We start from the raw sequence: 21,832 nt of genomic DNA, 5'->3' as shown, positions 1-21,832 counted from the left end.
AATTTGTTGCAGTTTTGATGTAGTGTGTATTTGTCCCAAAACTTAAATTAAGGTTTATTCTTAAAACCAACACCTAGATTTCATTCGCTGGTGATAGACGTAACCATGGCTTTGGACACTCTTTCTCTACCCGTCCTGGAGCCCTTGACACCAGGGAGACTACTGGACATGACTGTGCTGGCTCTGAGCTGTCTCTATGCTGGTAGGGGAAGATTCTCTGTGGATAAGAATTGTAGAAAGGTTGGCCTTTGTTATTTCTGTGTATTCTTGTTCACAACTTAATGACACGGTAATTATTTTTTTTTGCCTGTTTAGGTGTGAGTGTGGCCACATGCATGGCAATTCTGCAGGTAGGTAGCGGCTTGCAGCTTCGCTCCGCCTCAACTGGGACTAAAGAGGAGGACTATGAAAATGATGCAGCCACAATTGTTCAGAAATGTGTGAGTATCACAGTACGATGTCCTCGGTGGTTTCTCATATGTTTGTGAAGTGATTTAGTCTGGTGCCAGAGAAAAAGATGGAATGACAGAAAATAGGATTGCAGTCTCACTTGTGTTTTTCCACCAGTTTCTAATTTAGAATCGTAATTGTGCAACCTGGATATTTAAGCATCACTTAGATAGAATGATAGAATTGTAGTAAACAAATTTTGTATTCTAATGTTAATAGATGTGATTGCCTCATATTTTTGGCACCAGGTCCCTTTTGTCAGGTTATAATGCACGCCTTAACAAGGTATATTGTATTTGAAATACTAACAAGTTCAAAATGTGTCTTTACAACAGTTGGAGATCTATGAAATGATTGGACAAGCCATCAGCAACTCCCGGCGAGCTGGAGGAGAGGTGGGTACCAGGTTTTAGGGCTATGCTATTGCTGTATTACAGCTGAAATACAATTAACATTAATTTGGTGGCGTTTGATGGTGGGGTTTTTCAAAATATATTTCTATCTTCTGCGAATAATTTTTGTACTTGTTTTTGCAGCATTATCAAAACTTCCAGCTGCTTGGGGCCTGGTGCCTTTTAAACAGTCTGTACCTGATTCTTAATCTGAGCCCGACTGCGCTGGCAGATAAAGGGAAAGAGAAGGATCCTCTGGCTGCCTTGCGTGTCCGAGATATCGCTGCTCGTACCAAGGACGGTGCAGGATCGCCTAAATTGGGTCCGGGCAAAGGGTAATTGAGCATTTGATAAGTGAATATTGTGTTCCTCAGTGTGTGTCAGCTTTGTCCATTCGTAATAGATGGTGGCAGAGATTACTAAAGTCAACCAGAAATAATCCACTTAGAAAACTATCCTGAATGAAAACATTTCCCTGCTACGGTGTCAAAAAATAATTACCAAAGACAGTTTGATATTGAATGTCTGTGGACAGCCTGGCCCAGCAGAGGGACTTTGCTGTGTGTTGAAACATGCTGCCATCATTTCTGTATCTTTACACCTGCTCATTTTAAAAGACATTCATTTTTTTGTCTTTTCATTTCTCTGAAGACACCAAGGATTTGGAGTTTTGTCTGTCATCCTGGCCAACCATGCCATCAAACTTTTAACTTCACTTTTCCAAGATCTGCAAGTTGAGGCTCTGCACCGAGTAAGTCGAGCAGCCAACATATATGTGGCGACTAATAAAATGCAAATTTTCAACTTGTTTGAACAACTAGCAAACTCTGTGCTGTCCTTCTGTTATTTTGACTTATGTTATCCTGGGAGTAGATACACTGGTTCACAAGTCAGTCAGTTGAAGTCATCTAGAGATTTAAGTGTTTAGAAGTTATACTTAAAAACTCCATGGTTCTTCATTATTCGTCTTCCTGCAGGGTTGGGCAAGTGATGGGCCACCAGCTGAGCTCAACATCATGGCGCAGAGCACCTCCATCCAGAGGGTCCAAAGGCTCATCGACTCTGTACCCCTGACCAATCTACTTTTCACCCTTCTCTCCACTGCCTACAAAAAGGTGCAGTCATTCATCTTCTCTTGCTGCAATTTAGAAAGATGACACATGTTTTGTGTAATTTAATTTACCAAGTTAGATTTAGAAGCGCTTTTGACTAAGAAACAAAAGATGGGGCTCAAAAGTAGGTTGAAGAGACAGTTGTACAGAGAATGACAAGATGCCCCCTTCTGTCTTTGAAATATGGCAGTAATTACACACATTTTGAATGTCTTCTGGAAAGTATAATAGTAATATTTTGCACCCAGTTCCAAACTTGAAAATGACAGAAATAGTTGCCCTCTCAATTCTAACAGGCAGTGGACTTTCTGATGGTATTTAGCACCTGACGAGCAGTAACCATGAAGCCCAAAGTCTCTTGTAGTCTTAACTCAGCTCACTTTGTAAAGGGAGAATTGTTTTTGTAACCATGACGACATTTTGAGTGCTTTGCGACATAAAAGATGACAAGAAGTAGAATATGCAGTCACATCAAAAGATTGCAACAGATACTACAAGACAACAATGTGGTATGGACAAACCATGAAAAATGCTCTGGCTTTGCTCTCTTCATACAGTTTTCCAATCTAATTAGAGGCTTTTTAAATAGTGTGACTGATAGAATTATGTGTGTTCATATTTTAAAACATTTCTTTTGGCTTCCATTAGGCTTGTGTTCTCCAGCGCCAGCGGAAGGGCTCAGTCAGCAGTGATGCCAGCGCTTCCACTGATTCAAACACCTACTATGAGGATGATTTCAGCAGTACTGAGGAAGACAGCAGCCAAGGTACTAAATAATTCTGGATTCATGCAGTTACATTGGCAGTCCTGGAAGTCAGTGTAAAATGATAAGTTTCTGTTAGAGTATGCAGCTAAATATAGTTACAGCTTTATACCTTTGGCCTGAACTTTTTTTTTTTTTTTAATAAACCTGGCTGTTGTAGGACAGATGATAGAAGACACAACTTTCACAGTGTTCTGCACATCTTTGATACAGTAATTTGAATTTTTTTTATTTAACTTGGCGTGAAGAATGAGCAACTGATGCATAAATTATTCCATGTGTATGAAATACTCACTGCAGGGGGAAAAAAAATTCCTGGCAGCAAAAACAGGAAGCTACTGGGACATTTGACAGCATTTGACAATCAAGGATCTACATACATCAGAGATATTGATTATGTAAATGAGATCAAGAAGAACAGCACACAAAATCAAATCTTTGCTCACAAATCTTTGTGCTATACTGCCACGGTAGGCTTCAGATTTCTCTCCATGTCAGTGTGGATTCAGGTGTTAAACCCTGTGTCAGATCTTTGAGTTAGTGTTTCAGTGATTCAGATTGTCAGTGGGTCAGTCAGTTAGGTCATGACAGTGGGAAGAAAGGTAAACACATTCAGTACACACGCACACAAAAATGTAATTACAATTTTTGTCCCGTCATCCTAAATGACAGTGTAGTTGACAGTGTCTACTATTTCAGCAGAGAGAAGACAGGAGAAGACAAGCGCAGCTTGTGTCTCAGGTCAGCAGTTTTCTGTCCTCAGGTCAAAGACTTGGTGTCCACTTCACTGTCCTAGATTCATTTTGTTATTGTATGTCTCACAATGTAGGCTACCAGCTTAAGCCCCATTAGCTAAGAATATAACAGAGCCACAGATGAAGATCCTTTGGCAAAAGGGCCACTTTTCTGAAAGGTGCTTTGTGTTTTAATTCACACTGAGCTAAATTTGAATATTTGCTCAAAGAGGTTCATCTGTGGTTCGGTGTGGTTCAAAGGATAATACCAGTGGTGTAACTATGTGGGTACACTCTATGTATTTCAAGCATTTTAACCCTGGATGAGTGCTTCTGGGTGCTGAAAGGTTACTGTTGATGATATTTACAGTAACTGAGACTAAACTGCTATACTGCTATTTTCAGGATGTAAAATAAGGTTTCATCTGAGTCTGTAAGATTTGTTTCCTAGAAACAGTATTTATTTTGTTGTCATCCAGTCCGCCATCCTCTTGTCCCACCTTATTAAGAACTGTCATTATTCTAAAGTTGCTTTCACTATGTGGAATGCTCTATAGCTTAGAGCTTAGCTGAGTGTGCTTTTACATTATTACTTTACAGATCATTTTCTTTAGGTTACAAGATTTTTTTATGACCTATCAGGTAAATATTGAAAATTAGCCTGATATTGATTTTGTGGTCATATTATCTAACCATGTCTTTTTTTTTTGTTTTTTTTTTAACTTGTTATCATATGTTGTTATCACATACATCTCTTAAATGTAATTCAAAAATATTGTAGAACCCACATCAAAACATTGGTATTATTCTTGAATACACTTAATTCAAGTTGTGCTTGTAAACTGTGGGCTTAAACACACTTTGCTGCGTCTTGCTGTCACCTGAAAAGTTATGGGTTTTGTATGTTGCATGCAAATGTGAATATCAACTTAAAGTGATATTCTTTCACATTGTAAGCTGTTGTTTTTATGGAAATCATTTGAAACCTCAACTAGCTACATCTACAATGAGATGCTTTTAAATCTCAGGATGTTGTCCAGAATGAAACTTCTGTACTTGTCTGCCTTATTTGAACTCAAATTGGACTGTGTAACTGATCAGCCATTCATGGCCTGACCACGATAATTTGTTTTCTTTTGCCCAATCAGTGTTTTGTGACATTAAATCAAAGTGAGCCCTGTTGAAATCACGATTGCTATGGTTATAGCCTTGAATTGTGGCCTGATGCGTGTTAAAAGCTGATGGATTGGCAGACTTGAGCAACCAGCACTCTTCTGAAGGGGCTGAAGATATAGATACTTTCTTCTTGTTTTTTCATAGAGTAGGAAATCATAGCGTTCTTCTGGGTTTCATTCATAAGTGCTGAATAAATGCTGTTTTTCAAGGCCATCATAATGGCGGTGAATATTAATTTGATCCCAAAAAAATTGTCCAATTTGTAATTATTTAGTCCAGTTGTTGCTTTTTAACATTTTCTCACATGCCACTCAATTGGCAACTTCATCAACTGTGGTGCTGCAGGTAGCACGAGTCATTGACTACTTACAGGGTTGGTGGTTTTATCACCGGTTCCTCCCTTCCACATGCTGCAGTGGCTGCTTGATTTGCCCGGAATATGTTGTCCATCGCCGTGTGAATGAATGTGTGGATGAGACGCTCATTGTAAAACGCATCCCAAAAAAAGGCCAGGCCACTTACAATTAGTCATTGAAATTGAATGACACTTGAAAACAGTATGAGTCACTTACCTACAATTTTCTGGAGGGTGAACCAGGTTTTGATCGGTCAGGTGCCAGTCACAGACAGACACACTCTGTCCCATGTGCATTACAGAGGTGAAATATTCCTCTAGGAGACTTTGAATGAGACGTGTCACTGTGAAAATGTAGAGGGATATTACAGATGGAATGTTGCACTGTGGAAATAATTAACAAAATACTCAAGCATAGCTTTGCTGGTTGTTCTAATATTTTCTCAATTAGTGGCTCCCTCTGTGTATATATGTGTGTGTGTGTGTGTGTGTGTGTGTGTGTGTGTGTGTGGGTGGGTGAAATTATAATTCTAAAGGCTGATCATTGTGGCTTTGTGTTCACCTTTAATGTAAGATTTTGTTAACAATATTGATTGCAACTTTCTTTCGAAAGCATTGTGTCCTAGCACTACAACTCATCAACTGTTTAATGTGAGAGTTGTCCATGTAACTCAGTCTTTACTATCCCAGGTTTACTATTGATCCAGTGATAAATGACAAGAAATGGCTCCTTGTAAAATGATTTTGCTTGAACTGAAACAACTTCATAGCAAACCATTGGTTCGTAGCGCACGCATTTCTCTGGTGCTTAAAAAAACATTCAATGTTGTGACACAATCATAATACAGTGCTTTCTGGAACAACTCGCGTTAGAACTAAGTGTCAGTTCATAACCAATCACCCACCAGATGAAAACTGAAGCCCATGTTTATGTTTACATTTTTGGTTGTTGTTTTTTTTTTAACGTTTGTTAAAGTTCATTTTGCAATGGCAGCAAAGTTCTGAACAGGACAGTGTTAATTGTTTCTTGTCCCTTCAGGGGCATTTTGAAGGATGAATCAAGTATTTTGAATGGAATTTGATAAACTACGTGTTAAAGCTTTGTGAATGAGGAAACCTCGTGGGGCAGTCTTTAATTTTTCATCAGTGACAGAGACTTGGGAATGTGTCACCAGGAGCTGCCCATATCATCTTACCTCCTGTAGTAATAGTAGTGTATGATAGTTTGTCCAGTATATCTAAGTGTTAGCTGTTGAAAGTGGATGCAAATATGATTAGTGATTTAGTAATACCTTCCTTTAAGTGGATATTCACCTACAGAAAGTCAGTGTATGTTCACTATTTGCAGTCTTTGACTTTTGTCCACTGCCTGCAGTGTTGTAGGTGTCACAAAATAATTTGACGCATTTTACATTTTGCATAATGAAACCACCATCACTCCACAAATATCTGTAAATCTTTTCTTTCATGTCTTAACTCCACTCTTAGCAATTCATATGTATAAATGTGCCTTTCATTACAGATGATGACAGTGAACCCATCCTTGGACTTTGGTTTGAAGAGACAATTTCACCCACCAAAGACAAAGTAGCTCCCCCGCCCCCTCCACCACCCCCACCCCTGGAGACATCTCCCAGGCTGAAGAGCCCTAGCAAGCAGAACCCAAGTGAGAATGGCAACATTTTAGCTGGCCGCAAAGATCCAGAACTGGTGAGGACATTATTTATACCTCTGAAGTAACAAATCCTTCTCAGAAATCAGGAATGCATCGCGCAAGTGACTTTTTTACATAATTGTTTGTCCCTGTAGTTTCTCAGTTTAGCTTCCAGCATTCTGAACTTCATAACCACCTCGATGCTCAAGTCCAGGAACAACTTTATCCGGAACTACTTAAGTGTGTCTCTAACAGAGCAGCACATGGCTACGCTAGCCAGCATCATTAAAGATGTGGACAAAGATGTCAAAGGTATGTCCAGAAGTAACTGGTTGTATATCATGGTAGTCATCTGAAATATTTACCCCAAATCCTCATCTCTCTCCCTCCCTCTCTCTCTCTCTCTCTCCAGGCTCCTCAGATGAAGTGTTTTCTTTAGCTCTGTATCACTTCAACCACACCCTGGTAACATCAGATCTGCCATCCCCAGCCCTGCAGGTTAGAGGAATGTCTTTGTTTGGTCAAGATCTTATTAGTCTAGAGATATTAAGGCCCTAAAATTTTTGCGTTTCTCTTCAAGGTCATCATGAAATATTTGACAGTGTGCATGAACTGAATAGTTTTCTGTACACAATGATGATTTGAATAATTGAACAATTCTTCAGGCGGCACGGTGGTGCAGTGGTTAGCACTGTCACCTCACATCAAGAAGGTTCCAGGTTCGAGTCCCAGCTCGAGCACGGGATCTTTCTGTGCGGAGTCTGCATGTTCTCCCTGTGCCTGCCTGGGTTTTTTCCAGGTACTCCGGCTTCCTCCCACAGTCCAAAGATATTCAAATGGGGAGGAGGCTGATTGATACTCTAAACTGACTGTAGGTGTGACTGTGAGTGTGAATGGTTGTCTGTCTCTATGTGTTGGCCCTACAATGGGCTGGCGGCCTGTCCAGGGTGAACCCCACCTCTCGCCTGAAAGCCGCTGGAAGAAAATGGATGGATAATTCTTCATATTGCTTTTTTTATTCTCAGAACACCCTCCTTCAGCAGTTGGGTGTTGCTCCCTTCTCAGAGGGTCCCTGGCCTCTGTACATACATCCACAGTCGCTGTCAGTCCTTTCCAGACTTCTCCTCATTTGGCAGCACAAAGCCAGTGTTCAAGGAGAACCAGATGTGCCCGAGTGCATGAAAGTCTGGGAAAGGTAAGACCACTGTGACAATCTCTTCTGCCTGCTCTTTGCACTTGCAGTCATCAGGATATCTTGGATATCAGTTTATTTAGCCACTCAAGCTAAATCTTGAACTCATTCTTGCAGCAAATATACTGTTTCACCTAGGCATCTCAGTTAATACCCACACACTGTATTTTCCTTTTACTTATTTACCTGTATTATCTTTCTGTTACTTCTCTTTTGCGGCTGGCACAGATTTTTGGGAACATTGAAGCAACACACCATCCAAGGTTCTGCTCACGGAGAGGATGACCTGAATGTGGAACACCTCCAACTGCTACTACTCCTTTTCCACAACTTGTCAGAACGTGGGCGACGGTCAGTCCTCACTCTGGTCACGCAGGCCATCACTGAAGTGGCACAGAGCCGAGAGTCCCAGCTGAAGGCTGTGCCCCTCAATCTTGCCCGCTTGCTGCTGGTCTTTGACTACCTGTTGCGCCATTACTCCAAGGCCCCCCTGTACCTTTTTGAACAAGTAAGTTCTGTATATATTCAGATGGCTGTGGTCTTGTCTTGATGCTCTGATTAAGAAAGGGTGTATTTATTTGGAGGATTTTTTTCCCCCTGATATCTTACTTTACCACAAAAACTGTTCAGCAAACAATCAGTTTATATTCTCACAATCAGAGAAACTTACACTATCCTGAATGTAACTCATAATTTGATTTTCTGTTCTGAAACATCCTGTTAATTCTCTGTGTTCACTGCCAAATGAAGTGTATGTCCTTTGTGGTACAAGTCTTTTTAACTACACAGGTCAAATTTTATTTAATACTTCTTACAGGTGCAGTACAACCTTCTCACCCCACCTTCCACGGGGCCAGGTTCTGTCCAGGATGGTGGAAAGCGTAGCAGTCTCCCACTTTACTATGGCTTCAAGGAGGTTGAGGAGAACTGGGCTAAACATTGTTCAGCAGGTAAGACCAGATGTAGAAAGGTTTTTTGTTTTTTTTCCCCCTCAAAGTTTTGGGCTACCTGCTTTTGTTGCTGGTAGAATAGAAAAACTGGATGTCTGTCTAAAATTTTGTTTTTTCCCTACACCTCAATGTTTCGTAGATTCAACTGTTCAGCCCAGATTCTACTGCGTCTTGTCCCCTGAGGCATCTGAAGATGATATCAGCAGACTAGACAGCAAGGTGAGACCTTTGGGTTTTTTGTTTGCTCGTTTGTTTGTTTTTACTGAAACCATACCAATGCACGGGTGACACAATTCTAAAGGCATTGTTGATGTGCTGTATTAGTGAATATTAATTTCTCTGTCAACTATTCTGTCTTGTTAGGTATTTCCTAAGCTGTTCAATGGAGCAGTGAAATACGATGAACTTTATTCGTGGCTAATCTCGCTCCTGGCAGCAGGTTCTCAGTTTGATACAGCAAGAAGACAGGAGAGCAAGCCCATCACTCCTATGGTGAGAATAAACCCCATGAACTTTGTAAACAGAGCCAAAAAGGCCCACAACCAAGTGTCTGAAATTTGAAAATGCAACAAAGCTCATTGACTGCAGTAGAGCCGCCAGTGGAACTGTTTATTTATCACCCTGTGCAGGAGGCCTGCTCCCTTCAATACTACTTTCTAGTTCTGTGGAGGATCCTGGGGGTTTTACCACCTTCCAAAGCCTACATGGAGCAGCTAAAGACTGGCTGTGGTGATCCCAGTGAGAGTGACATCCTGCATACATTGCGATGGTCCTCACGTCTCAGAGTTTCAGCCTATGTGAATTGGATCAAGGTTAGTTGAAAGCCAAAGGCCAAACAAATGCATGAATCCAATTTTTTTTTTTTTTTTTTTTGTGATCAAAGTAACATGTAATAGCTTTTATTTGTGTCAACTAATCATTGTGAATAATTATTCTACTCCTAATCCCTTATGAAAATTTTTTTTACTCATAATTATATTAGACTGTCATACAAATTAGTCAAAACAGAATGCTTTGTGGTTTATTTTGACAGGACCACTTGGTGAAGCAGGGAATGAAAACAGACCAAGCAGCCTCCCTGGTTGAGATGACAGCTGCTAGATGCAGCACAGTTAAATATGATGTGGAGTTGGCAGAGGAGTACATAGCCAGACAGGTAATAACTGCTGTATATTCATGGGTGATGTATATGTTACTGGCTGTCGAAAGTGAGCTTTTTTACTCGACAGCCATTCCTCTGTTGCAGATTTCCACCTTTTCCAGTGTCGACCCCAACGTAATCCTACCACTTCATCAGTTGCCCTCTCTACAAGCCATCTATACACTGGATGCAGTCATTTCTAAAGTGCAGGTTTCCCTGGATGAGCATCTATCCAAGGTAGCCATTGAGGCTGATGCTCACAAGTCCTCTGAGATCACCAAGAACCTGCTATCCGCAACACTTCAGCTCACTGATGTTTACACAGCATTCACAAGGTGAGTTTTTCAAACTAATCAAAGAGTCATTACTTCAAGGTGTTTAACAGTCAGTTATTCAAAGTATTATCATAGGAAACGTCAGTAACTCAAACCTAGGCCTTTTCTGTATGTGTTGTATTTTTATTAAATCACTTTACTGCAGAGATTTGATGTCTTTTTGTTTTGACAGAACACCACTGTCTCATACAAGCTGTTGGCCAAAAACTACTTTCCAGGCATCTAATCCAGAAAGAATTAATGTCTGTTTTGAAATTTTGATTCATGCTAAATCATTCGGCTGTCTGTCTGACACCTCTCAGGTCTTACCTTCTAATGAACATCCCAGAAGAAGGGGAGAACAAACTCACAGATGCTAAGCTCCAAGGTTATGCAGCAGTTCTCTCCATTGGCTCCACACGCTGCAAGGCCAACATGCTGGGTATGTAGAAGAATTCACAGGTGCAGAATAAATCCATTGTCTTCACAGTTCTGTTCACACATTATTCTAACCCAAAGTTTTTGTTGTTGTTGTTTTTTGTAACATTTTCAGGACCTAGTGTCATGCAGAACTTGCCATCAGCTGTACAGACAATATGTGAGACTTGGAACAGCATCCATACCAATGAATTTCCAAACATTGGCTCATGGGTACGTGAGTCACCCACTCTCACAGGGTTTCTCAGCACTGACCAGATGACCACATCATAGTAGTCATTTATGTTATGCTGATTATGCCTTGTTCTTTGCAAAGCCACAAGATTTACAGAGTGTTTTTTTTGTTTTTTCTTTTAAACATGATTGGCATTTTTGATTGAATTGATCAGTTTAGGTTGTTGTTGTTTATTTTTTTAAATTATGGTTCTAACAAAAAATATCTACCTGCTGACCTGTACACAAAAAGCTGGTGAGTTTGATAATTTGCAAAATCAACAAAAATATCATTGACACGATTATCTTACAGAAAAGCAAAGGTAGATGAGGAAATTGCAGCACCAGATTTGTTGTCTTCCGCCATCAATGGGAATGATTGACAAATTTAATTACAAAACACTAGCCTCAAAATGACAAAGTACAAACAATTAATAAATAATATAATGGAAATAAGGCAAAATGTTGTGGCAGATAACAGCTGGAATTCCAGCGATTTCTTAAAGGTTGGCATGTATGCTTATGTATAGTTCAACACAATATTAACTTTTTTTTCATATTAAAAAAAGAAACTTCTTGCCAATGAAATTAATGATCTTATTTGCAATTATGAGACTGATCATTTGGTGTCTTTTCCTTCTCAGCGAAATGCATTCGCCAATGACACCATTCCATCAGAGAGCTACATCAGTGCCATCCAGGCAGCTCACCTTGGAACGCTGAGCTGCCAGTCTTTGCCTCTGGCCTCCTCTCTCAAGCACATTCTGCTGTCTTTGGTTCGCCTGACTGGTGACCTCATTGTGTAAGTGCTTGTCAGATTTTGAAAATAAATGAATCGATCTAAACCAAAGTGAAATATGACTGGTATCCAGTTGTCTATGCAGTCTGATATATGTGCAGTTGTGAAGCAAAGTAAATGTGCTTATTTATAACAAACCTCAAGTTTCCTGTGAAATCACCTGGTAATTTTGCTGTGTCCGTCTTTACAGCACAGAGGAGCTAAATCCTTCGCAGGTTGTGCGCACTCTGCTGCCCCTCCTCCTGGAGAGCAGTACAGAGAGTGTTGCTGAGATCAGCAACACCTCGCTGGAGCGCATTCTTGGCCCATCAGAGTCAGATGCCTTCCTTGCCCGCATCTATGAGCGTCTGGTGACAGGGTGTTACAACATCATTGCTAATCACTCAGACCCCAACAGGTAACACCCCACCATGCAGCTTTTAGGTTGATGGGAGCTTATTGTTCTAACCAATGTATAAATGATTTCCTGGAGTCTCATTGCTCTATTTTATCTTGGACCTCTCATTTTTAGTGGTTTGGATGAGTCTGTCCTTGAGGAATGCCTTCAGTACCTGGAAAAACAGCTTGAGAGCAGCCAAGTCCGCAAGGCCATGGAAGAGTTCTTTTCATTCAGGTATCAGCTCACCTGAAAACACTGGCGTCGGTATCACACAAAGAAAGAATTGTCTCATGTTTTGTCCCCATTCTTTTCCCAGTGGTGAGCTTGTCCAGATCATGATGGCGACAGCCAATGAAAACCTATCACCAAAATTCTGCAACAGGGTGCTGAAATTCTTCACCAAGCTTTTCCAGCTCAGTAAGTTTATTTTTGTTGGAGTCATTATTTTTGATACATTTTGAAATATACTAATTCATACAAAAAAACATCGTAAGAGGTGGAAATCATATTCCTCAGTTTTGAGAGTAGTTGCTTGACCGAAGTTGCATTTGGTTGTACACAAGTTTATGAAGACTAAAAAAAGCTTGAAAGAAAATTTAAAATTCTGCAGGCATCATCTCATCTGCCCATTTGATCAGTAATATGTTTAGTGACCACCCATGTCTAATGGTCAGTTTTTGAAAGTAATGAAAGCTAATGGACATGGTTCTCATAGCCTGACGCACCTAATTCTTTGACAGGACAACCATTTCATTTGCAGCACAGTGATGCCCTATTGGTGTGAAATATCAGAAATCTATAAATCCTAAATTGTGGGATTAAACTGAATCTCTTTGAGCTTAACTTTCATGGTGCTGTTTTTGTCCCCAGCGGAGAAGAGCCCAAACCCAAGTTTGCTGTGTCTCTGTGGTTCCCTGGCCCAGCTGGCCTGTGTGGAACCCTCTCGTCTGCAGTCCTGGCTGACGCGCATGACAGCCGCCCCACCAAAGGACTCAGAGCAGCTGGAAATAGTGCAAGAAAACCGACAGCTTTTGCAGCTCCTCACCACTCATCTTGTGCGTGACAACAGCCAGGTGGGCGAAGGAGTGTGCACTGTCCTCCTCAGCACCCTAATTCCCATGGCAACAGACATGCTGACCAGTGGGGATGGAACAGGTTTTCCAGAGCTCATGGTCATCATGGCCACACTAGCCAGTGCTGGACAGGGTGCGGGCCACCTGCAACTGCACAGGGCAGTTATTGACTGGCTGACCAGATGGTAAGATATCAGTTTCACAGACATGCAGTTTCTTAATGTAATTAAAATCCAGTACAGCAGGATTAGGAATTCTCATGTCGGAATATTCCATTAAAAATCATGTTAACTTTTCTCTGCAGCAAAAAGTATTTAACACAAAAGAATGTTGTGGAAAAAGTGAGCACAAACTTGTCCCAGGGAAAGGTACGTGTTATATTTATCCCTTTATCATACCATAGGTGGTTTTTATCTTGACTTAACAGGTGTTTTTCCATTTTAAACTTTATCTTAACATGTGTTTCTTATTTGGCTGTTCCAAATGAGTAATTAACATTTTAAACCTTGAAGTAATTTAATTGCTCTTGCACCTTGATTTTCAGCATGCCAGTATGCTGGAATGCTCGTGCCACATAATCTCCTATTTGGCTGATGTTATGAATGCCTTAAGGCAAAGCAACGGCCAAGGTTCTTCAGCACTGCTAATGGAGGGAGAGGAGAAAGCCATGGAAGTGGACTCAGACTGGGTGGAGGAACTCGCAGTAGAAGACGACGATTCCCAGGCAGAGGATTCTGTGAGATCCTTTTTATATCTCCCCTCTCCTGACATGATAATTAAATTGTTTCTACCTCATTGAAATGTACAGGGATATTTTATGAGAATTCTTCAAAAATTCTGGTTGTTTTTTTCCTTTTGTGATCCTGACAAATGTTTTGTAGGAGCATACAGTTAATGTGTTGTTGTGGCATAACAACATTGTGGTGTGGTTTTTCTTAGATCATGTTGTGAATATGTTCTTATTTCTCCATGTAGCTACTCTTGTCACAGAAGGGTCTCTGTAACCTAGGCAACCTATCGGATGAGTTTCATAGGAAGACTGAGCACAATAATGTGATGAACTGATAATGTGATGCTACAAATCTTGATTACTTGGTGTTCACAAAAAAACAAGTTGACAATGATATCAGCTTTTGACCATGAGTTGCTACACAGAACAATTCATTTGAACGCAATCTGTGTTTTTTGTTAGGATGAAGATTCTCTCTGCAACAAACTGTGCACCTTTACCATTACCCAGAAGGAGTTCATGAACCAGCACTGGTAAAGACAGGTTTATTGTTCAGCATCGTTTTGGTTGAATACTTGAATGGTACTACAAGGGTTTTTAGTGGGGTATAGTTGTAAGGGTTCATGCTTGAAATCAGATGGGTCATCCAGGAGGTGGGGAGATTAATCTATGAGAAGTCCCACATACAGTAGTTTTATACAAAACAGAAAGGTTTTTGGCCTACTATTGATGAGGAAGGAATAGAACTTGGTTTGAATGTGATATAGCTCTGCTTGGTATAGACAAAAGGAGAAGTAGCAGTCAGTGTGTTCCTGGTTAACATGACCTATGCTTTCTGCCAAAAGGTTTAATATAGAAGTTCAGAAAGCAGGTGACCAAACTGATGTTCTGTGCACCAACTTGCCCTGTGTCATCTTGCAGGTACCACTGTCACACCTGTAAGATGGTGGATGGGGTAGGTGTGTGCACAGTGTGCGCCAAGGTCTGTCATAAAGACCATGAGATCTCCTATGCCAAATATGGCTCTTTCTTCTGTGACTGCGGTGCCAAAGAGGATGGCAGCTGCCAGGTGAGACCGAATACCTCAGGTCATCATGGGAAGAGAACAACAGCGGTAACTTTGGCTTGCAAGTCATTTCCCCCATTGACTTCCATCCAGTCATTTCATTTGGTCAGGGTTATAGCTAGTCCACACATGAGGCCAAAAATTGAGAAAAATCATATTACAAATGTCTGTATTCAACATTTTTAAAGGCCAGCTTTCCTAGTTAATCCTAAACAGTAGTTTTTTTTTAATGAATCTGCATGTGATGAACAATCCATCAAATACATTTTACTTATTGTAGAACATGTAAGATAGATCTGTTGCATTTTTTTCTTTGTTTTAGATTGTAATATTTTTTCTGTCAGTCTGGTGATTGCAATTGCTCATTATAGTTTTGTTGACTTTATTTAATCTTCATTGTTCACATTTGTAACTCTACACATTGTCAGTTGAGCTATGTATCCTGCAATGGGATAGTGAAGTGAAAGTAAATGGTACTTGCATGCCATAACCTCCTTTTGTCAATATATAATGCGATTATTCCAATGCTATTAAGATTCTTTTTGGTGACATTTGGAGGCAGTTTAGATACAGTAGGCCTCCTTTCAACAGAGTATCTGGCCATTTTTATTGTTATTCTCCACCATGTGGATGAGCTAGAAAGAAAATGTTATCTAATTGTAAAAAAAAGTTAAACATAGATTATCCTCTTTGGTGAAAAGCCTGTATTTGATGTGTGGCCATATATAAGTGTATATGGATGTGTGTACCTGCACTGTTGCCTTTCTCACTGGTTTATTGTGTGTTGTATCTTCCACAGGCCCTGGTCAAACGCAGCCCCAGCAGTGGCATGGGCTCTACTCTTAAAGAGTCTTCTGCGTTCCAGAGTGAACTGCGCATGCCTGAGAGTGCTACACGCCACCAGAATGCCTCACCCTCAGACAAGGGCAAGGTCACCATCTGCGATGGCAAACCTGGTGATGATGACAGACCTAAGAAGAGCAGTGTGTGCAAGAGCATTGAGGGCTGCCAGGAGGAGTTGCTTGCCCAAGTGGTGAGGAAAAAAATGTGTATTGTCTCTTGCTCAATCATTAAGTACCAGTTTCAGTGTTTGTCATGTTTGTTGTGTACTTTTATCCCTTCGAAAGTCTCCCTGTTGTGCCTGTTTTTGTTTTTTTATTTTGCATCATGTGCACATTATGCTCTTTCTCCACAACAGATGGCATCGTCTACTGCTGCTGTCATCCTGGAGATGCTCATGTTTCTCATGGAAGCCATTCAGACCAACTTCCAGCAGGCATCAGCTGTGGGAAGCAGCAGCCGGGCTCAGCATGCCCTCAATGAGCTGCACACTCAAGACAAAAGTGTTGAAATGACGGATCAGTTAATGGTATGACATACAGTGTGTGTAGTTTGGTAGAACAACTCAAATCCTTTGTTCATTGGCTTTATTATACTTCTGATACAAAATGTGTTCCTTAAATTGGCTCTTCTCCTCAGGTGCCCACACTCGGCTCTCAGGAAGGGGCTTTTGAGAATGTAAGGATGAACTACAGTGGCGACCAGGGACAAACCATACGCCAGCTCATTAGTGCTCATGTTCTGCGGCGTGTTGCAATGTGTGTCTTGTCCTCACCCCATGGCCGCCGCCAGCACCTTGCAGTCAGCCATGAAAAGGGCAAGGTGAGCCTCTCAAAGTATTCAGCTGAATCTCATAACGTCATTGGTTCTACAAGTAGCTCTAGAAGTTCTTCAGGTAGCTAGAATGAAGATTCTTCTTTGTGGGATTATGCCACTGTGCTTCAAACGATCTCTCAGATTTGCTGAAGCACCTGCAAAGGACTGTAATACTATTAAGTGGAGTTGTAGCAGTTCTTGCATTCTGTATTGCCTCAATGATTTTTCATTGTGAGTTGCAAATCAGGCTTCTCTGTAGCCTGCAACTTAAAGGGTATCTAGCTGATAGTACCTACTTCAGTTCAACACAGAATTTTAATTTGGCCTTCGCTTTTGGAATGGAGCAGCACTTCCCAGGGTTGCAACTGCTTTGAAGTGGGCATTATTCACTTTGTCATCACATCTTTGTAAAGCTGTGAAACATTCTTTGCAGTTGAAATTAGGATCATTACACTTGATTACATTACACTCATTACAAAGTTTCTTCATTTAGAGGAGCTGCCCTTGACCCCCGATTCTTTCCATCTCCCTCTTCACAGATTACAGTTCTCCAGTTGTCCACTCTTTTGAAGCAGGCTGACTCAAGCAAGAGGAAGCTGACATTGACCCGTCTAGCCTCTGCCCCAGTACCATTTACTGTCCTCAGTCTCACAGGGAACCCTTGTAATGAAGATTATCTGGCTGTGTGCGGCCTTAAGGTCAGATGACCCATTTCTTCTAACTTTGACATTGTTCTGTGTTTGTATTTCTTGTAATATGTGGAGTAAATTTGAAAACCAAAACAAAAAGGAAACAACACTGGAGGCAATAAAAGTTGGCCTTATTCACAATTAAGGCAGAATTCAGATGAGTTCTTCACGCAAGCTAGCTATGTACATTGAGACATACTTTTTGAATATAAATATCTGCTACATAAGACTTAAATATTTACTTGTCTTTTTTCACTCAAATCTTTGCAGGACTGCCATGTACTAACTTTCAGCAGCACAGGCTCTGTGTCAGACCATCTGGTGCTTCATCCACAACTGGCCACAGGCAACTTCATCATCAAAGCTATTTGGCTACCTGGCTCACAAACTGAACTTGCAATCATTACCGCTGACTTCGTTAAGGTATTTATTTGAGAAAAGTCAAACATGCTTAACATGTCTTTCACATTATGTTTTGGAAAACAATATTTCTTCTTACCACATTTAATTTTTCTCCCCTCTCAAACAGATTTATGATTTATCAGTGGATGCCCTGAGTCCCATGTACTACTTCCTGCTCCCAAGTTCTAAGATCCGGGATGCTACCTTCCTTTTCAATGAAGAGGGAAAGAACATCATCGTCATTATGTCTTCAGCAGGTTACATGTACACTCAGATCATGGATGAGTCCAGCAGTGCCCAACATGGTCCCTTCTATGTCACAAATGTGTTGGAGATAAACCATGAAGACTTGAAGGTATGTGGGATGCAAACATTGGACACAGAATTGTACCTACAAAATTCTTTGATTTGCGCCGTGTTCATACACAATGTCATTGTTGGCTGTTAGGAGCATCATCATTGCTTGCTCACACACCAGTTCTTAACTTTTTGATGTTTCCTGAAAATGCTCAATGGCAAAAAGCAGTTATTAAGTGTTTTGTTTTTGGTTTTTTTGTCTAACTGTAGGATAGCAATGGGCAGGTGGCTGGAGGTGGTGTTTCCGTCTATTATTCCCATGTGCTTCAGATGCTCTTCTTCAGCTACAGCCAGGGAAAGTCCTTTGCTGCCACAGTGAGTCGTAGTACCACTGAAGTTCAGCGACTCTTCCCCATCAACATCAAAGGGTAACATTTCTTCCACATACATATACTCACGCTTGTCTACATGGTAAATACAGAGGATTAAAAAGTCTATCCACAAGGAGGGCAGATGCCATCTTCCCTTAGACTTCTTTTCCCCATTGCTGATGATCTTAATTCTTAAACTACTCCTAAAAGCCATGTGTGGACTTGCAGAACCCAAGCATTTATTTCTGAGGATGTCCACATCCTTTTAGTCTCAACTTTTACCTAATTCCCTCATCACTCCTATTTGACGTCTCCACCTCTTTCTTGCCTTCTTTAGCTCTAATGGCAGCAGCAGTAAGATGTCACCTGCTTTGTGCCAGTGGTCCGAAGTCATGAACCACCCAGGGCTGGTGTGCTGTGTGCAGCAAACAACAGGCATCCCACTGGTCATCATGGTCAAGCCAGACACCTTCCTCATTCAAGAAATTAAAACTCTGCCAGCGAAAGCAAAGGTAAGGACCACTAACTTGCTAAATTACAGTTACAAACATGATATAAATCAAATTATGGGGACTAAATGATAAATACACAACAAGATATTTGGAATCATTCCAAAATGTATCAATTGACACTGTAACCACCAACTGCAACACAAGGCAATTGTCCAAGCACGTACATTGGAAGTGACTCAGGTTTTGCACATATCACCAATACCACTATCCCCTTTATTTTTGGCTTTTTTCTCTATTGATGTCAGATTAACACAAGAATTAAGTTACCAACGGTCAGATGGACAGACAGTGTTTTCATACAGGTTCAAATTAGCAGATCCAGCCACAACCTCAGCATGTTCCTGACACCTTATGTAGGGCATCAGTCTTAATCCATTTATTTTCTCTGCGCCCAGATTCAAGACATGGTTGCTATTCGCCACACAGCCAGTAATGAGCAACAGCGTACCACCATGATTCTTCTCTGTGAGGATGGAAGCCTGCGGATCTACATGGCAAATGTGGACAACACCTCTTACTGGCTCCAGCCCTCACTGCAACCCAGCTGTGGCATCAGTATCATGAAGCCCGTCCGCAAGCGTAAAGCTGCCACTACCAGTGAGTTTGAGGCCAACGAAGTACAATTATTGTATGAGCAAAAGTTATAGGTACAGTTAAGTCAGAAATTTCATCAAAATTCATGTCAGCTGAATGAGTTCTTTCATGTGTACTCCCTGTGTTCACAATATACCAGCTCATTCATAAGAATTCACTTAACAAGTCATTTTAACTTTCAGCTACCCGGACCTCCAGTCAGGTGACATTCCCCGTTGACTTCTTTGAACACAACCAGCAGCTGACAGAGGTGGAGTTTGGAGGCAACGACTTGCTGCAGGTCTATAATGGACAGCAGATCAAACACAGACTCAACTCCACTGGGATGTATGTGGCTAACACAAAGGTAGGGACATTTTAATCAAAGAAATCAATGTAAGACTAAATTCTTCCTTTTTTATTATTTATTTTTATTTTTAGCCATATAATTTCTACTCTCTGCCATGTATGTGATTTGTTTTATGATACTTAAACCGTAAAACCACAACACCATAGTTTAAGGGATTAATGATACGTGTTACAATTTCTGGTTGGATTTGAAGAGTGTCAGTGGGGTTTTGAAGACACTCGTACTGTGATGTTTATGCTGGTTTATATATACTTCCCTAAATGTCATGGTTGTAACTTCATTGTAGCCTGGGGGATTCACGGTGGAAGCAGTCAACAACAACAGTTCAATGGTGATGACTGGCATGCGGGTGCAGGTGGGCACTCAGGCCATTGAGAGAGCTCCTTCGTACGTGGAGGTCTTTGGCCGCACCATGCAGATAAATCTGACGAGAGCACGCTGGTTTGACTTCCCCTTCACCAGAGAGGAGGCGCTACAGGCTGACAAGAAGCTGTCCATCTTTAGTAAGAGTTTCTATTTTGCACTGAGCCATTACTTTGAACTTCATTTTATTAGCTGCTAATTAGGAATCAACTATATATGCATATTAATATGTCTGTTTATTTTAAAGTTGGAGCATCTGTTGACCCGGCTGGAGTCACCATGCTTGATTCAATAAAGATCTACGGAAAAACCAAGGAGCAGTTTGGCTGGCCTGAGGACCCTCCGGAGGACTTCTCTTCTGCTTCTGTTAACAATGTCTGCAGTCCCAACCTTAACCAGGGCAATGGCACCTCTGATGGAGACATAGCGACCCCAACCACCACCAGCGGCACTGTGCTGGAGAGGTACGGGCTTCCCACTCACAGGTTCTGATGGTGGCATTATACATAATAATACTCTCTTTGACTAGCTAGCTTGTCTCACAACACCAGACTACCTTTTATCCATTTAACACATCTGAATACATTACGCATTGTCATTTCCAACCAAAGCAAGCACTACTTCTATCATGAAATATGTTGTGTGCGGAAATTCTGTAAAATTCTGTACCTTGAATCCATAGGTATTTTACTGGCATCAGCTAAAATCATTCTGGTCTTTTGTTCTGTTCAAATTTATCATTTGCTTTTCTATAAATTACTATCATGATGCATATAGATGTTGTGAATTTAAAAAAAAACATACTTTTTAAGATGTAATAGATGTGGCAGTTTTAAAAGTACATGGTGGGTCAGGTTCTCTTTTGAATAATTAGTGCATGGCTATTGTGATGTCATCTTTTCTTGCATGACTCTCTTTTTGTTCAACTGAATCATTTAATTTCACTTGTTTCTTTCTGTGATCCTCACACTTTTTTTGTTCTTTTTCTTTTGCTCCCAAATATACAATAAAAAGTTGTGAAACTGAGTCCTTATCAACCTTGGACCGGTTAGTAACTGCCCTTTCTCTGCTTGTTCGTCTGGTTTTGTGCATGTGTGCTGGTTTGTGTGTCCACGCCTGAGACTGTGAACATGCCATGCATTCACTTGCACCACAACAAAGTCATGTTTTTTCTGACATTAATTGTTGTGTTCAATGTTATTTTGGCGATTAGCTTAGCGCAGCTTGCATCAGGTTGAGATTTTGCTCTTCTCTGTTTAGTTGGTTGACTTTTAAGTGAAAATCTGCAGTCGAAGCAGTGTTGATCATTTCTTTCAATTTCAGATTGGTGGTCAGTGCTCTTGAGGCTTTGGAAAGTTGCTTTGCAGTAGGTTCCTCCAGTGAAAAGGTACATAACTGAGGATTTTACTCTTCATGTGCCTCAAAGGTGATAAGATATCTCGATGAAGATCAGTGATGTTAACTATATGTTTTTTAACTCTTTGAAGGAGAAGAACAAGGCCGCTGCGCTGGAGCTGGCAACTCTTTTGCTGTCTATGCCAACCCCAGCTGGGGTGCAGCAACAGACCAAGGGACTTCTTGCCAGCCTGCACACTAGTCGTACTGCCTACCATAACCACAAGGTAAAACTGTGTGTCCGACTTGACTTGAATCAAAGCTTTTTCCATC

General features: G+C 40.9%; 1 protein-coding gene across 7 annotated transcripts in view; it reads left to right on the top strand.

The window, feature by feature from the left end:
* Positions 1-21,832, top strand: part of ubr4 (ubiquitin protein ligase E3 component n-recognin 4) — a 45,141-nt gene that overhangs the window by 4,968 nt on the left and 18,341 nt on the right. For 2 of the 7 annotated variants that reach the window (XM_086214362.1, XM_086214361.1), the window contains exons 8-52: positions 78-202; positions 316-440; positions 786-845; positions 987-1,177; positions 1,494-1,593; positions 1,820-1,957; positions 2,603-2,720; positions 3,417-3,458; positions 6,505-6,692; positions 6,792-6,948; positions 7,049-7,134; positions 7,662-7,831; positions 8,057-8,336; positions 8,646-8,778; positions 8,918-8,997; positions 9,142-9,270; positions 9,408-9,590; positions 9,812-9,934; positions 10,025-10,254; positions 10,557-10,675; positions 10,787-10,884; positions 11,529-11,686; positions 11,874-12,080; positions 12,195-12,296; positions 12,379-12,479; positions 12,933-13,320; positions 13,440-13,503; positions 13,680-13,871; positions 14,328-14,398; positions 14,787-14,979; positions 15,731-15,964; positions 16,130-16,300; positions 16,411-16,593; positions 17,127-17,285; positions 17,547-17,699; positions 17,806-18,033; positions 18,246-18,403; positions 18,684-18,858; positions 19,254-19,455; positions 19,635-19,798; positions 20,088-20,304; positions 20,412-20,628; positions 21,179-21,211; positions 21,488-21,551; positions 21,652-21,786. In XM_086214362.1, coding sequence (XP_086070488.1) covers positions 78-202; positions 316-440; positions 786-845; positions 987-1,177; positions 1,494-1,593; positions 1,820-1,957; positions 2,603-2,720; positions 3,417-3,458; positions 6,505-6,692; positions 6,792-6,948; positions 7,049-7,134; positions 7,662-7,831; positions 8,057-8,336; positions 8,646-8,778; positions 8,918-8,997; positions 9,142-9,270; positions 9,408-9,590; positions 9,812-9,934; positions 10,025-10,254; positions 10,557-10,675; positions 10,787-10,884; positions 11,529-11,686; positions 11,874-12,080; positions 12,195-12,296; positions 12,379-12,479; positions 12,933-13,320; positions 13,440-13,503; positions 13,680-13,871; positions 14,328-14,398; positions 14,787-14,979; positions 15,731-15,964; positions 16,130-16,300; positions 16,411-16,593; positions 17,127-17,285; positions 17,547-17,699; positions 17,806-18,033; positions 18,246-18,403; positions 18,684-18,858; positions 19,254-19,455; positions 19,635-19,798; positions 20,088-20,304; positions 20,412-20,628; positions 21,179-21,211; positions 21,488-21,551; positions 21,652-21,786 — 6,844 coding nt within the window. The remainder of the gene's footprint in view (positions 1-77; positions 203-315; positions 441-785; positions 846-986; positions 1,178-1,493; positions 1,594-1,819; positions 1,958-2,602; positions 2,721-3,416; positions 3,459-6,504; positions 6,693-6,791; positions 6,949-7,048; positions 7,135-7,661; positions 7,832-8,056; positions 8,337-8,645; positions 8,779-8,917; positions 8,998-9,141; positions 9,271-9,407; positions 9,591-9,811; positions 9,935-10,024; positions 10,255-10,556; positions 10,676-10,786; positions 10,885-11,528; positions 11,687-11,873; positions 12,081-12,194; positions 12,297-12,378; positions 12,480-12,932; positions 13,321-13,439; positions 13,504-13,679; positions 13,872-14,327; positions 14,399-14,786; positions 14,980-15,730; positions 15,965-16,129; positions 16,301-16,410; positions 16,594-17,126; positions 17,286-17,546; positions 17,700-17,805; positions 18,034-18,245; positions 18,404-18,683; positions 18,859-19,253; positions 19,456-19,634; positions 19,799-20,087; positions 20,305-20,411; positions 20,629-21,178; positions 21,212-21,487; positions 21,552-21,651; positions 21,787-21,832) is intronic. The other 5 variants (XM_086214365.1, XM_086214366.1, XM_086214364.1 and 2 more) reach the window with 5 other exon arrangements.

This window comes from Aulostomus chinensis, chromosome 9 (assembly GCF_037954235.1).
Source record: "Aulostomus chinensis isolate RoL2024-O1b breed Wild chromosome 9, RoL_Achi_v1.0, whole genome shotgun sequence".
NCBI classification, from domain to species: domain Eukaryota; kingdom Metazoa; phylum Chordata; class Actinopteri; order Syngnathiformes; family Aulostomidae; genus Aulostomus; species Aulostomus chinensis.
This window is presented reverse-complemented; position numbering and strand designations above follow the sequence as displayed.